General features: G+C 43.4%; 1 protein-coding gene across 2 annotated transcripts in view; it reads right to left on the bottom strand.

Moving 5' to 3' along the window:
- Positions 1-546: 546 nt before the first annotated feature.
- The window catches only part of ppp1r14bb (protein phosphatase 1, regulatory (inhibitor) subunit 14Bb), a 33889-nt gene continuing 19012 nt past the window's right edge, over positions 547-15423 (bottom strand). For both annotated transcript variants that reach the window (XM_061066269.1, XM_061066268.1), the window contains exons 3-5: positions 3718-3801; positions 3588-3620; positions 547-3489 (exon numbers count right to left, since the gene is read on the bottom strand). In XM_061066269.1, the coding sequence (XP_060922252.1) occupies positions 3421-3489; positions 3588-3620; positions 3718-3801 (186 nt within the window). In that variant the 3' untranslated portion in view covers positions 547-3420. The remainder of the gene's footprint in view (positions 3490-3587; positions 3621-3717; positions 3802-15423) is intronic.

Raw genomic sequence — 15423 nt, forward strand, 5'->3', positions numbered from 1 at the left:
ATGAACAGGACTGGGCTCCCATTTAACCACCATGTGGTTAGTACAGAATAAGATTTACTAAAAAGAACTTTCAAAATGACCGGCCCTTTATCCTTAGTGTCTGTGTCTATGTTGTGTTTTCTCCTCTAAATGGCATTTCTGTCTCTGTTCTGTACTGTACCTTCAATGGCTGGTGAATGTCCTTACATGACCACTAGATGACGGTGTCCTATCATCACCCCACATGTACTGTATTTAAAATGTAGTTGCCATACTTGTCATTGACCACAAGATGGCACTAAAGTAAGGCTAACCTCAAGAGCCATGCAAATAATACTGTTGGAATTCTTTTCATTTGGACAACAGGGGCTTGTCATGGCCGACATTTTGACTCATCATAAAAGGAAACCCAAGGTGCAATCATTTCTGTAGTGCACTTCTTCATGTGGTGTAAACTTGCTAGTCCTTAAAATGTATCTAAAGGATTCTGTTTTTTTTTAAGTATAGATGGCAAAGAAAATTACACAGAAGTAACAGTCAAATTGAGAGAGAGAGAGAAACAAAATGTCCATTTTACATGTTTTTATTAAAGTTGCATAAAAGTGTAACAAAATTGGGCAAAAACAAGACCTGTTGTTGATATTGCTACATTTGTTGGTTGGTTTGATCTAATCATTGTCCCAAAAAAATACCACCGCTCCTTCAATCCACATGGTTTAGCCTCAATGATAATAATCAGCATATATATAATCATTAAATTTTTTTTGCAATTTTCCCCCAACAGTAAAAAAACCGACCGCTCAATAACAGTCTAAGAAGGTATAATCCAAAACTGGATTTAGAAATTAAAATCCATTCAAATTGAGAGGATTGAGCTCACATGGTTACGATCCGACCAATCACAATGTCTCTGCAGACGATGCTGGGTTTGGAGGTGCAACCAGGAAGGAGAAAACACAACCACACCAACATTAATCTGAATGGATTTCTGCTCAGATATAATAATCCAAGGCCCGGCATCAAGAAGTGTCATGATCACAATAAAAACAGACCAGTATTCAATGTAAATGTAAAGAACGTTGGTTTTTATCTAAACAAAATCACTGTATCAAGGCCTAAGTATTAAACACACACACACTTCTACAAAAAGAAACACCAGAATCTCATTTTGTTTTTCAAGAAAAAAGAGAAAAAGGAGCGACTGTAGATCTGAGATTCTCCACATGCCGCAGTTCTGCTCAGCAACACACGTTTATGTCGCAGTTTTCAAAATGAATGTCTCCCGTTTATTTGGTTTGTGTAACATAAATAATACCTAAGGCAACATCTGTTTTTCAAAAAAGAAAAAAAAAGAAAGAAAGGATAGAAGGGGAGGGTGGACAGAGGGAGGAGAATGGAGGAGAGAGGGAAATGACAGAGCAGCAGGATGAAAATGGGCCAGTGTGTGTGTGTGTGTGTATTTGTTTATGTGTGTGTGTGTTGGTGCTGAGAGAGAAAGAGGCAGACAGTGGAGGTCTGCTGTCACCGCAGGTGTTAGCAATTGGTAACGGCGGATGTCACCGCTCCTCCTATTGGCCAACAGGCTTCGGTCTCCAATCTGATTGGCTCAGGATGGGAAACAGATGGCTTATTCTTCGAGATGATTGGCATTGGCGGCACAGGGACGCGGATCTTGTGTCAGCTAAGGACCACTCGCTCTCCAACTCTGTCCTTATACTCTGCACTCAGTGTGTGAGTGTGTTCACATCTGTGTAAGAGGCAGCTGTGTTTGCTAATGCGTCTCCGCTGCCCCAAGGGTGTGTGTGTGTGTCTGTGTGAGTCTGTGTGAGTGCATGAGAAAGAATAACGGAAGAAAAGAGGGATGAGTGCATTTAGACGGCTTCAAATTCAAAGCAGCGGCCTCCATCGCTCCCACTCCGACGTCTAGTTGGTGGCTCCACTGATGTGACAGGCGGACAAAAAGTGTCCGCACAGGAGACACGTGACCGCTGCAACGTGACAACACCACGTGGTGGACTATAGGATTTCTTCGAAGAAAGGGGGGAAACAGCGAGAAATAGAGAGAGAAGGGGAGGGGTTGTTAGAAAGAAAAGAAAGAAAAGAAAACACAAGGCAGCTTTGTTTCAGGTCCCCCTGTCGGACTGTCAGTGTGAGCGTGTGTGCAACAAAAAAACTAACAAAATAAAACAGGAACCAGTCCTCTTCTAAAATTCAAATATGTCGTACAGAACAGCAGAATATACAGGCCAGGAAAAAACCCTCACGAGAATGTTGCTGTACATTATGTAGCAACACACACACACGTAGCATTTGAACACACAGACGTACACGTGTGTGTGCAGGCCGCACACACGCAGGGCTTCTAAATCGCCGTCTTTGTACAGACCTACGTATCCGAGGAAAGAATTTAAAATCTAGTCAAACACGCCCAACCCAAAAGAATCTACTCCTACTCCTAAAACCATTCATTTCTGTAGATGACCACCGCAGCCAACCAGTGACTTTCTTTTGGGTACAACCATCGTGCCCAGGATCAAATTGGCCTCTTCGCTGGACTAAAAATACACCGTACAATACTCCTTGTGGTCAGAGGTTCAGTTTTTCCTCGCAAAATGACAGTGCAGTTTTTTCAACAGACACACACGGAAAAAAAGTCATTAAATGCACCACTGTAGCAAATACCTTTGATTTAAGGTGGAAAATTTGCTGTACTGACCTCGAAAAGGTTAAATCTAAAGTCAAGTGAATATTAACTCCACGCCCTCAGAGTGAAAAAGAAAGCAGCGTAAGAATTGGGGTGGGTGGCTGGTTTCAAATCTCTTACAAATAAAATAAGGAGTCTCATTGGTTGAGACGTGAGCCAAGATTGGCTGCTTCCTCCTTTGAACCCTCGTCCAGCGTTCACCCATCCACTAGTTTCTTGGCTTCTGCCAGCTCTGGCTCTTCCCACTCTCGGCTGCTCCCAGTAATTATGGGATTCTTCTGTGCTCCCCTCCTCTTCCTCCTCCGACAGATGGAGGAGCTGGATGAGGGAGAGGCAGAGCCGGATAAAGGGTGAAGGAGGAAAGGCGAGCGCCTGGTATCAGGGCTGATGAATTGCTTGCTCTCGATCAATTATGAGCTCTTTCTTTCTTTGCTGATGGTATTTTACAGAGGAAGTTCCTCAAATAAACAGGGGATGTCAGAAAAATCTGAAATAAAAGTGATTAATGGGACTGGATCCAGGCAACGAGAGAGAAGAGGATGTGATGAAGAGGAGAAAAAAAAACAAGAATGGGGATAAGAACAGAGGGCCTAACGACATGAGGAACAAAAAATATCCTCAATGGAAGAAGATTGACGTTAGAATACAAAAAAGAATGGGGAAGGATAGGAAGACGAGAGGTGAGGGCGGAGGCGGGAGGATGCCGGGGAGGAAGGGCAGGAGGAGCAGGGACTCCATCATTTCTTCTGAGGCGTGGAGAGCTTCTGCATCCCTCGGATCTTGTCGAGCAGGTCTGAGACGAAGTCCTACGAGGGGGCACAGGAGGGACAGAGCACATGGAGTCAGAAACTAAAACATTGATTTGGGCGCAGACAGACGGAAGAAAAGAAGAGGGATTTGTTACCTCGGTAGGTTTGTAACAGTCAACCACCAATTCCTGTAAAAGAGATAAAGACGGTATGAATTGATGCTGTGTGATGCTTTCAGACCTGCACTGCATTTTTCATTTGTAAAAGGTAGACTCCGTGTCCTACCTTGACCCTGGCTGCACGGTCAGTGTCACTGGGCATATCCAGCAGCTCGTCCACATCTATCTCCAGCTCTGGGATGGCCTCCTCCTGCAACACAGACAGGAAGAGGAGAGGACACGTGAGGACACATAGAGACAACAAAAACACATTGGTTAGTTAACACGGTTCCCGAGAAACCAAAAGTGACCGCTCCCCGTAAGAAGCTCCTTCGTGGAAAGAAGTCCTCATCATCCGCTCTATTCTTAGTCCCTGTGTTTATGTTATGTGGTCGCCTGCAAATAGATCAGCACTGGCATTTCTAACGTGGTACAACTGCTGGTGTATGTTCTTCTGTGAACACTAGAGGGCGGTGTCCTACCTCCACATGTTGGACAGAACATGACAGAGAAGAGACAAAGACACGGGCAGGTAGACGGTTATCTGTCACGAATAAGGAGAACTGAGCAAGGACGCGGGGAAAAGATGACTCAAAATCAAACAGATCCATCAAACTTTATTCATATAGCACTTTTCAAACAATTCAAATTGGATTCAAAGTAGTTTCTATGTGATTGACAAAACACAGGATTGTAAAAATGAATTCAAAATGAGTTAAAAAGAGAATAAACAAATTGATAATAGAAGAGACAATAAAAGAAAGTGAAGGCAATAGAATTCGGATAATCATCAGTAAAACGTTGGTGAAACATAATAGAATAAGCTTAAATAATAAAAACATTAAATTATAAGACTGGAGAGGTGGGTTTTTAAGTCCTGTCAAGCTAAATGCAATACATATCCGTTTAATTTAATTTATAGTAATATGAAAATGTTAGTTTTCATTCAACCTTGTGTTGCCTATGTGAAGCTAAATCCAGCAGCCAGTTAGTTTAGCTTAGCATAAAGACATAGGACTGGCGGGTAGCTTGGCTCTGTCGAAATGCACAAACGGCCAATTGTGGGGGTTTTGTTGACGTACAAGTGTGGTATTGATCTTTCCAGACATAGGCACTTGTTTTTGGCACCAGGTGAATATTTAGACATAAACCTTAAACATGTAATATTGATAAGATGTCGATTTGCACTAAATGCCGTTGAATCCATAGAATAAATATGCGTAACATTAATTTGTTCTTCCTTGTGAACTGCTGGTTGTCACACTGCTGCCTTGTCAGCGTTGGCTTCTAAATCTCTTGAGGGGAAATCTGCTCAGTTCAATAATCGTACGTTTTTAGAGCTGAGCAGAAACTATTAAAGTTCTCGTGTAATTCACATTCAAGCAGGAAAAGCTACAGCAAATAAAGGTGAAAAACGCAGACTTCAAATTTAAGCCCAGCAATTATTGCCTGATACTAATAAAATGACCCCTTATATAAAAGGCTTATTGAATTGATACTGTTTATTAAAGCCATCACTGAAATATGCTAATACTATTTCCTTTCTTTCTTAATGTCTCGTCTCTTTCTTTCCTCCCTTCCTTCCTTCTCCTCAAACCTTCTCTTCATGCGATCAATGCTTTGTCTGATTAATCTGTTGCCGTATTAAAAGTGGTTTAATAGTCTCCCACACGTTCTCCATTTCTCCATCTGTCTCACACACACACTAGCTCAGTGTGTTCCATCAAAGCGCTTCACCGCTGGCAACACCACACACACACTCGCAGAACCACACACACACACACACTCATGCAAACACTCAGAAACCCACATACACACTCGTACAAACACTCATTTACCCCTCTTCTGCAGCTCAACCGCTCCCCTATATTCATGTCATTCTCTTGGAATCTCGCTCTCTCTCCCTTGCTCTCGTCCTCCCCCTTGGTTAGAGTAGCCCACACCAGCTGTCTCTGCACCTGCCCGACTGCCCCCTACTCCAGCACACACGCTCTCTCTCTCAAAGTCATCTAGACTCATAGGCAGCATGCTGTGTGTGTGTCACATAAACCAAATGGTAGCTTTTTAGTGTCCTGAGAACTCCTTCGACATCACACACATTGCCTGTTATACACACCTCACTCACACACAGATTAAAGAATTATAAAATTATTTTTAATAAGTCTGCGCTGGATGAAGTGTGTGTCTTGGTGAGAGTGTGTCTGGAGAGGGTGGGGTATAAGGATTAAATTCAGAGAAGGACAGTCTGTATGTGTGAGATTGGAGGTGACAGACAGACTTAGTGTCAGCAGAGTCACACACACACACACACACACACACACACACACACACACACACACACACACACACACACACACACACACACACACACACACACACACACACACACACACACACACACACACACACACACACACACACACACACACACACACACACACACACACACACACACACAGTAAGTAGCAACGCAGACAAAAATGTGCCAAAACATACACACAAAAGATGAGAGTAAGGCTTTCCAGCAACAATGGGACAAATCTTCACACTCACACACACAAATTAAGGTGAACATAAACTGAAACACACATGCTTACACTGCAGACATATTGAAGCTATCTGATTTACACACAGTCTCCCTCACACGCACACACACACTCCAGTCTCACACAAAGACTGATCAGCAGAACATGTGCTGCTACATGCTAGAATGACTGAAAGGAAGAAAGAAAGACTTCCAGTGGTGGGGTGTTCATGTGTATTGATTGAAAAAATGATTTGACTTAAACGTCCACATTGAATTAGTATCAGAAAGGAAATAAAAGAGAAATACCAACTTGGCTCTATATTGCTTTTAATTGCCGTTACATGCTAAAAAATAAATAAAATGTACCTGCTGCTCAATGTACCGGAAATAATAAGTGATACTAGTTTAATGCGGCTTACGTGAAAGCGATTTGAGACTCAAATCTGTGAGGGGGGGAAGGGGAACGCCAAGAGGAAGGAAGGTAAAGAGGCTAAGAAGCATGTTGAGAAGAGGGAGCAGCTGAGTGAAGCAGCCCAAAAGAGTGAGGGAGAGGAGGGAGACGAGGGGGACGAGGGAGGGATGTTGAAAAAGGCCGGAAGACAAGCTTCAGAGAGGAGACACAAAGAAAGCGGGGAATCACTGGGGAGGATCTCCAAAACAAAGATGGACTTACTGAACTAGTCTGGAGACTGGAGGGGGTTTTTCACTGTTGGCCACAGATGTGATCCAGACTAAAAGACGGCTACCAGTTACTTCCTAACACACACACTGCAGGCGTCTAAACAAAGCAGCGATGTGGAGGTAACAGATTTGCTTAACTGCAAATCTCTGTGGCGATCATACAGAACCAATCTACATGTGTTTAGGTGTTTGACACACGATACTGCAGCAGCTGCAGTGCAGTAACGTGTTTCACCAACACATCCTTCAGAACAACTTCCCTGCTGCGTACCGTAGCTTTTCCACTCTCTACTAGAGGGATGGGCCTCTCATTGGGTTTTTTTTAGGCCATGCTTCGACCGCAGAAACTCCCCCCCAGGGCTAGGAACCTTTGGAGGAACTCTTTGTGTTTCCACCACATGGACCAGGGTTGAAATAATGTCCGGGGATATCTTTTTTACCCCTAAAAATAAATCCCTGCTTTACGAAGTGACCCAGAGCCTTTAGGGTGGGGCTTGCAGAACTAAACACACCTGATTGGTAAGAGTTCTCCAGCATTTTATTTCAGCCACCATTTTTAAAAACTTGTATAGAAGAAAGTTGAGGAACTCCTGAATATTTTTGCTGATATTGAGAGGGAATTGGAAACTGCGGACCTGTATTGATAAAGTTAATGTATAACCTCATCAGGGCTGTATAGTGTTCAGCACCACCGCCACCTGGTGGACTGGAGGTGAACATATTGCTGTAGCCGTGGATTGTCCATATATCAGCAGGCTTATCTCCTAGTAACCTAGTCTTTAGAGAGCGGTGGAAAAACAGGTGAACAACAGTCTGCAAGAAAAAAAGAGTTCCTGGGACTAAAAGTTCTGAGTCATTTTAGTCAAAACGAGGCTTTAATGATGATGCTGTGGAGAATGCTGACATCACTCCCATTGGGGATGAATCGTCCATCTTTAAATACAGTCTGTGAACTGGGATACCGACTCATTGTTCTGTGGTCTCTAAAAGTTTAATTACACCCCTCCAGACGGGTTAACAAGTACGGTTCACACACCATCATCACCACCTCCACTGTGAGAGACACAATGTCTGTCTGGAGGCTGCCTGCAGAACCGAGCAGAACGAGATGTGACAGTATGAGAGCAGTGTGTGTGCGTGTGTGTGTGTGTGTGTGTGTGTGTGTGTGTGTGTGTGTGTGTGTGTGTGTGTGTGTGTGTGTGTGTGTGTGTGTGTGTGTGTGTGTGTGTGTGTGTGTGTGTGTGTGTGTGTGTGTGTGTGTGTGTGTGTGTGTGTGTGTGTGTGTGTGTGTGTGTGTGTGTCATAGTACTATTCCTCTCACAGAGAGCTGTGTCGTGGCTGCAGGATTGAACAGATCAAATAGCAAATAGAGCACCGGAAAAACATACGCTATACAAACACACACACAAGTAGGTCATTACAACAAAAAAGTCCTATTATCGCTGCTACTGTAAATATCTCTTCAGAGGGGAACTGAGGAGACAAAGAAGGGAAGTTAGAGTTTCTTGGAAGTTCCCTCAAAGAATTTACTCATTAAAAGACTGAGTCACGCGTCCGTAGCTTTTATTTTAAGGTGACTGACCTCAGATCTGATTCAAATGAAACATTGGGACTGTGAGTTTCAGATTTGTGTCCAGAAAGAGCTGAGACAAAGATAATGCAATTAGAGGCTGTGCGGAATGAAAGAAGCAGACCTAAGGGTACAAAGAGGGAGGATTCTCAACAGCCAGTGGCCAAATGCTAATAGGAAGCTCAGTGTTTATCAACACGACCGTATTACATGTAATAAGATGGGAGGAAGCCAACTTCACTGTGGGAGCTGTGTGTGTAAGTAGGTCACAGAGGCCACCTACAAGGATTACACAGCATGGATTCCAGTGGTAACACACTACATTTCCAATTCCTATGATAGGATCTGTGTAAACTGTGTGCAAACTTGTCAGCATTAAAGAAACGACGGCAGGGAGAGCGTAGATGAAGATAATTAAAAAGTAAGGAATCGCCGAGAGGCTCAAGTTTGAACAGCGAACAGCCACTTTTGCTTTCCTGCCGCCTCAGTAACACACCGGGATAAAAATAGTCGGACTTAAGGATGGCTGTTTGCCCGCGCTGCTACAAAGACGAAAACAATGTTCTGGCTACGCGGACTGTTTGGAGAGAAGAGGAGTGGGGAGGGGGGAGAAGGAAGCTGGAGACAGAAGGAAGAGATGATGGCTAGGGGCAGACAGGATGGAGGAAGGAGGAAGAGGTAGGGAAAAGTGGGCCACGTGGCGCCGAACAATGTCGCCATTCACTCCGGCTTCCTTCTGCGCGAGTTTGTTGTGACTTGTCTAGCAAAGTGATAATTTATGCACCAGACTTCCTTTCTACTCCATTTGCTCCTCCTTTGTGCTTCACTTGTTCATGCTTTGCCATGTTATTGCACAGGGGCGGTGGGGAGACGTGGGGAATACAGATGGCGAGAGAGGAGAGGCTGACCTGTACGTTCACCATAGCTAACAGAGATTTTCTTTTCTTCAAAATGCACCTGTGTCAAGATAACGATGGTTTCCAATGCATTCGTATCAACATACTCCCTAATTTTGTTGTAAAATCGGCATATGAGATTAGTGTTTGAAACCAGAAGAGCTGATCGTCTGCCTCTTTCAACTGTTGACCATCTTAAATGGGTTTAATGCATTGAACTTTAATCATCGGTCTTTAAATGGTCCATACCAAATACCGCCTGAGTGATAAATCATTCACCGCACTGTCAATACTCAAAGTGCAGCTATAGAAATCTGTAATTGTGACAAAGGATCATTGGTGCAACAAAGACGTAGAGATCATTCGATGGTTCACTAAGGTTTGCTGAACGACAGATGTGAGGGTGACAACAAGGAAGAGGCGAGTACAGACATGGATAAGCTCATGACCACAGAAAAAACAAACATGGTTGAAGGAACAGAATGTCTTGATGAAATATTTGGATGATGACCAGGTCTGATAAGGATGAGAACAATGGAGAGCCCATAATAGCAGAGCAGTTTTTTGATAACACTTTAATTAAATCAAATTGTGCTAACTAAAGACAAACTGCTTGTCCTTTAAAGGCCGTACAGATGCTAGAGCTATTCCCCACGGACACTGAACTCAGAGTTTCTCGTAATCAGTAGCTTCAGATTTTCAGCTTTTTTTAAACTATCACACCTTTGTTCATGTGCAGGCCTGCATATCAGACAAACACTGATTGAGCAAGGCAGGATGTGCCAAAGAACTGGAGTTGAGCCGACAACAAACATATGATAAAAACAATGACTCGAGACATTTAAGCAATTTGTTACTTGCAGTTGCTAAATTTTGCATAGTTATGTTCAAGCCAATATGGAAACATGATAAGAGATAAGAGAAACCAACAATATGTAACGTACGCCCCTAGGTTTTTTTTTAAATCAAAGCTATAACAAAAAACCTGATTTGATGACATCATGAAGAAGCGTGGGAAGGGATCAGGGGAAGTTGTTGTTTTCATCACCGTTTCAGATGAATATCTACATGACCCAATTCAGGCACAAATCAATGATGAGCTGACGGGGTAGAGTTGTATTCACCTCAGGCGGCAAACTGGCAATGAAAAATCACGATCCATTACAAGTGACCAATACAAACAGAGGTCGGGAAAAATGGCTGTTTGGCTAGCTGTGTGTTTTTGCTTCGCCAATAGTTGTTTGTCCGGAAAGTTGTAGCACAAGCCAGAGATAAACCAGATGTGGTGGTGACCAGAATGAAACGTCCATTTACCTCGAATGAAACTGGAGATTTAAGATTGTTGGAAAACATTTTGGATAATGTAAGTACACTTGTCAATAAAATAAATCGTTGCCTATTCTAAAATGAAGTTTAAAGCCGAAAAGTTGCTTGCAAGTCCACTCGAAGCGATAGTTCATGAAAAAATGTGCCTGATTTGGTCGACTGTCATCTGATCAACACACACACACACCCAGTGGAAAATAGTGGAAAAATACTGGGCTTGAACCTGCTTCCTGTCATGCGCCCCCCTCTCTCTCTCTCTTTATCTTCATGTCTGCTTTGATGCCCTCGCTCTCCGGGCTCCATGTGCTGCTCTTGTATTTATCACCCTCGGTGTGTCTGTAATTGGCCAGTTGATAGCGTTTAGACCACCTTGCCTTGGGCATGAGGGCACTTATGACAAAAGGAGAGAGATAATTTAAAGGGTTAAAGGGAGGCACCGAGGGGTCAGCAGGGGTGTAAGGATTAGGGATGCTTTGTGTCAGCCATCGCCTGCTGCCTTCCATCCCCCTTATCTCGCTCTGTCTCACACACACACACACACGCAGACGGTTGCTTATCAGGAATCTGGAGTATCCTGCCAGCCTCCTTTTATCAGGCTCTCTTCTATAACAGCAGTTTTAGGCAAACCAAAACATATTTGTGAGATGTGTGACCCCCAGAAAAACGCAGATGTATACAAGTCTCCTCTTGTTTTCTTAAGCACTGCAGGGGTTAAAGATCCAGCTCACCCAGCTACTTCCTGTCTGAGCACGTGACCTTGGGAGATAACGGGGGAGGGGGAGGTTGGAGGTATCTGTGGGAAGTTGCGAGCAGAGTTTGTGTGTGTGTGTGTGTTGTAGAGTTAACAGAACCACTTTAAGAGGACAGTGACATTAGTAATGCTACTCTTTGTGCGATTGTGTGCGTGCTTGGTTTTTGCGTGCATGTGCACAATTAATTAATTAATTAATTAATCTAAGTGGTGACCACAATCAATACAATACAATTTGCTTCATCTAGTCTGGAGTATTTGTGTGTTTGTGTTTGTTTGATCTTTATCTCTATTGCACGTCTAATCAGCTGGATGTACTTCCTCCCAGGAAGAATATGACATCCTGTTTTGAGTCATGTGAAAAACAGAGAGAAGGAGCTCAGCTGTCAGTGTTTTCTTTACTCTGTCCGTGTTTTCTTTCCACTAATGAAAGATAAAACGTCACAAACACAACTTTCTGTGTAAAACCTCCCGGAGACACTTGCTTCTCAGTATTATTAAAACAAGATGTGACCACCAGCTCCTACATCGTACCACCGTGTCCGTCTGTTTTGACTCTGCGGCCCCGTCAGCCTTTCTGTTATCTCACTCACAGATAACATGGAAAGTAAAAAAGAAGCACAGCCTCAAGAGTCTGCCTGTGTGGTGATGTGGCCCCGCTGTTGTGTACCAGTGCTGTGTGGGTAGTTTCAGACTTATTGCAGGAGAACGCCAAACCAAACAGGCTCCAAGAACAGAGGACGTATCTTTATATGATGCCAGGAAACGTTCATCACTATAATTAGAGTGCAGGCACGGTAGTTTGGGTCCTTCTTACAGTGCAATTTAGTTGACAATAGCATGTAGCATAGTAATAGATTATTAGTAAAGGAGGGAATGACAGTCTCTAGTGCTGTTTTTAATGGTTTGGCCCAAATCTTTCCTCTAGAATAAATATTCTATGGAGTGAAAACGAGCGTAAATGTCCTGCGTATAATTCAAGCTTGGGTTGGTCATCATTAATGTGCACTGTCTGACAACTGCTAGAACATTTCTCACTTAACTTCAGCTATTGTCTCTGCTTCAGCAGCCTACATCTCCCCAGCTGAAGACTCTGGTCAAGGTCAGTAAGAGAACAGGAAGGAAGGTTGCTTAGTGACAGACAGATACGCCAGTCTATCATTTAATTTGGTCTGTGAGTGGCCACAGACACATCTATTTTTTCTACTAAAACTGCCACAGGGTGAAGGTCTTTATTCTTCAATCACTCACGCACATACACACACTCGCTTCAAAATCTGTTTGTTGAGTTAGAACATGGAATGACACCCGACCTTGACCCTTCCCCGAAAAGCTGCCCAGAGTCATAGCTGCCCCGCTGCACGGTTGAATGATTCACACATCAGCTTGTTTGGCCTGAGTCAACGGTTCAGTGGTTTCTGTGTGTTCACTGGACATGTCTGTGCTGCAGCCTCTCCAGAGACAAACACACACATACACACCTGTTGGTCCCTCAGGGTGACAACCAGCCCTGGGAGGACAACTGCCAATGCTGCCAGGGCCGGGGCTCGGCTGCTGCTTAACACTCACCAGCTCCTACAGTACATGAAGGCAAAACTGTGTCTCTCCCATTGAACTGTCAAGCAGCCTTCATAACAAAGACCTACTGATAGAAATCAATAACTGTTTCCCAGATAATAAACACATTTCTTTGTCTCTCACATGGAGACACTAAAAGGCTGAAGACGATTTTCCATGTTTTTATTTAAATTCAACTGGTATTTTTTAGCTTTGGAACAATCGTGGATAAAATGTGATCTTGATCATTGTTTCTAAATTGTAGTTGATTCCTTGAAATCATCTTGGGACCCTGCTTCTGTGTCTCATGACCCCCCCAGGGTGTCTCGACTCCTAGTTTAGGAACCACTGTCTTAGGGGAGTGCCGTGCAGACAGTGAACAACAAAACGTTAGCACCAAAATTGTAGAGACACAGAGATAGTTTAAGGCCCATTGAGTCTTATAACGTTGTAAAAATTAAAACAATTTTTGATGCCTTTTCATTAGCAAACAACACACACAGAATCCCTCTATTGAGAAACGACAGCATCTCAAGTGCCCACTCTCAACCCTCCAGCTCCACTTGCTCAATCAATTACAAATGATCATAGGAGCAAACAATCAATAATACAATAAAACAGAAACACATTCAGAAGAGAGAGGAAGACCACACACACACACTATGGCTGCATATTTAAAATGATATGGAAAGTATTATGATACAGGGGTTAGGATTCGATATATTGATACTTTAAGATGTCATATATTTGTATTTTTTATTCTTTTCCTGGAATTCCTCTGAGTCCTCTACAAGGGCCCTCTAGGAGCCAGGGTCATTACCACTACAATTGGACTGAAAGGAGAGATTACGTGCAGATTAAGAAAAGACGGCATACAAACAAGGATTACAGCAGATCATCATTATGTCACTCTTGGCGACATTCATTAGTTAATTTGCCATGCCATTCTCTGGGTGACTTAATCCTTTGTTGTGACAGTTTGGAGCGGGAGGAGAGTTTGACTATGTAGGATTTCATTTTAAATCCAAACTTTTCACACAGTTATTTCAACGTGAAGCCTTTCAATTAATTCTGCCATGACTGAGATCAAACCCAAGTGGGATTGGAGATTAGATGTTATTAGAATTCTCTCACTGATCAGTCATCAACACGACTTCTGACCTGGTAAATATTTTTCCATATTCAGTCAATCAGCTTCTGGACGAAAGAACAACTCACATGGCTGCAGCTGCTTCATTCTGTCATTTCTTCTTTCAAGTCATCACATGTATTAATGCTTCAGAGTTTAATGATTTAACACTTGATGACATGTTCAGTCAATACTCATTATCATCCTGTCTGTGTGTGTTGTGTGAGTGTGAGACCAAGCACCAAATATGGTCGGTTGTTCCCTCCTACTCAGACACTACACATACAGCACAAAGGGTGTTAAATAATAAAATATAAAATAATGTATCATATATTAGATGAAAATGGAAAGAGCAACAAATGTATTTCTCATCCGCATCTGAGTTGAAGATTCTGAATGATCTGACAGAAGTAACAGGTCACATTATTCCTCCATCCACTTGTCTGTCCGGCTGCCAGCTGTCTGTCCATCTGTCCACACGTCTCTCATCTATCCGTCCATCTCTCCCCACAGCCGTGCCATTCCAACCAGAGCTGTTTTCACAGCAGCACGAGAATCCTTCCACATGACGTCTAAGCACGCAGTAGATACCACGGAAGCTTATGTTAGGTTTCCCGATGTGGTGACCTCATGGAGGACACGCGAGGCCAACATGGCGCCGCGTTCCCCTAACCCTTGGACCTCTTTAGGTCAGTAGCTGTCTGCCTGGCTGAGAGGGACACCAGGTCAGGGAGTCACTGGCAAAGCAGTCTGTACCTGACGGCGCAAGACTTGTTCCCCTTCTGGAAGCTACAGCTATTTAATATTAAAAGTCACATCCTCAGTCTGTCATCAATAGGGAAGTTAGCGTGCACAGCTCCTGTACTTTCTGTCATTGGCGTATATTAAACACATTATACACGCAACACAATGGAAGACGGTGAATAAGGCCATTAACTCAAACCTGCTTCCCTGCAATTACAGCTAAACGGGTGCCTGCTCTTAATGCACCTCCTGGGACTAAAATACTCTCCCCAGTGAATGTGTGTTACCTCACTCTACCTGCAGGCAGTTGGCATAACTCACAAAGAGACTCTGTGTGGTGATGACTCCGTACCGACGATCCGAGCCAGCTGCCGCCAACTGTAGTCGCAACCGATTAATATCAGCACGATGGCTGAGCTTGTTTCATTGTTTTAATATGGTTTCAACATGGAGGCCCGTGAGTGTGCATCACCAACACCCTCATATTCATCGCTCATTTAGAAGTGCTGTTCAGCTACAGCACCCTGGAGCCACGTTTAGCAAACTGCAACACTGTTATGGCCTGTTTACCTTAAAAAGCATCTGCATGAGTGTGTGAGCTTTCACAAAATAGCTATATATGGTCTTAAAATGCAAGAAGGGTATAATGGAT

Source organism: Limanda limanda, chromosome 22, assembly GCF_963576545.1.
Source record: "Limanda limanda chromosome 22, fLimLim1.1, whole genome shotgun sequence".
Classification (NCBI taxonomy): Eukaryota; Metazoa; Chordata; class Actinopteri; order Pleuronectiformes; family Pleuronectidae; genus Limanda; species Limanda limanda.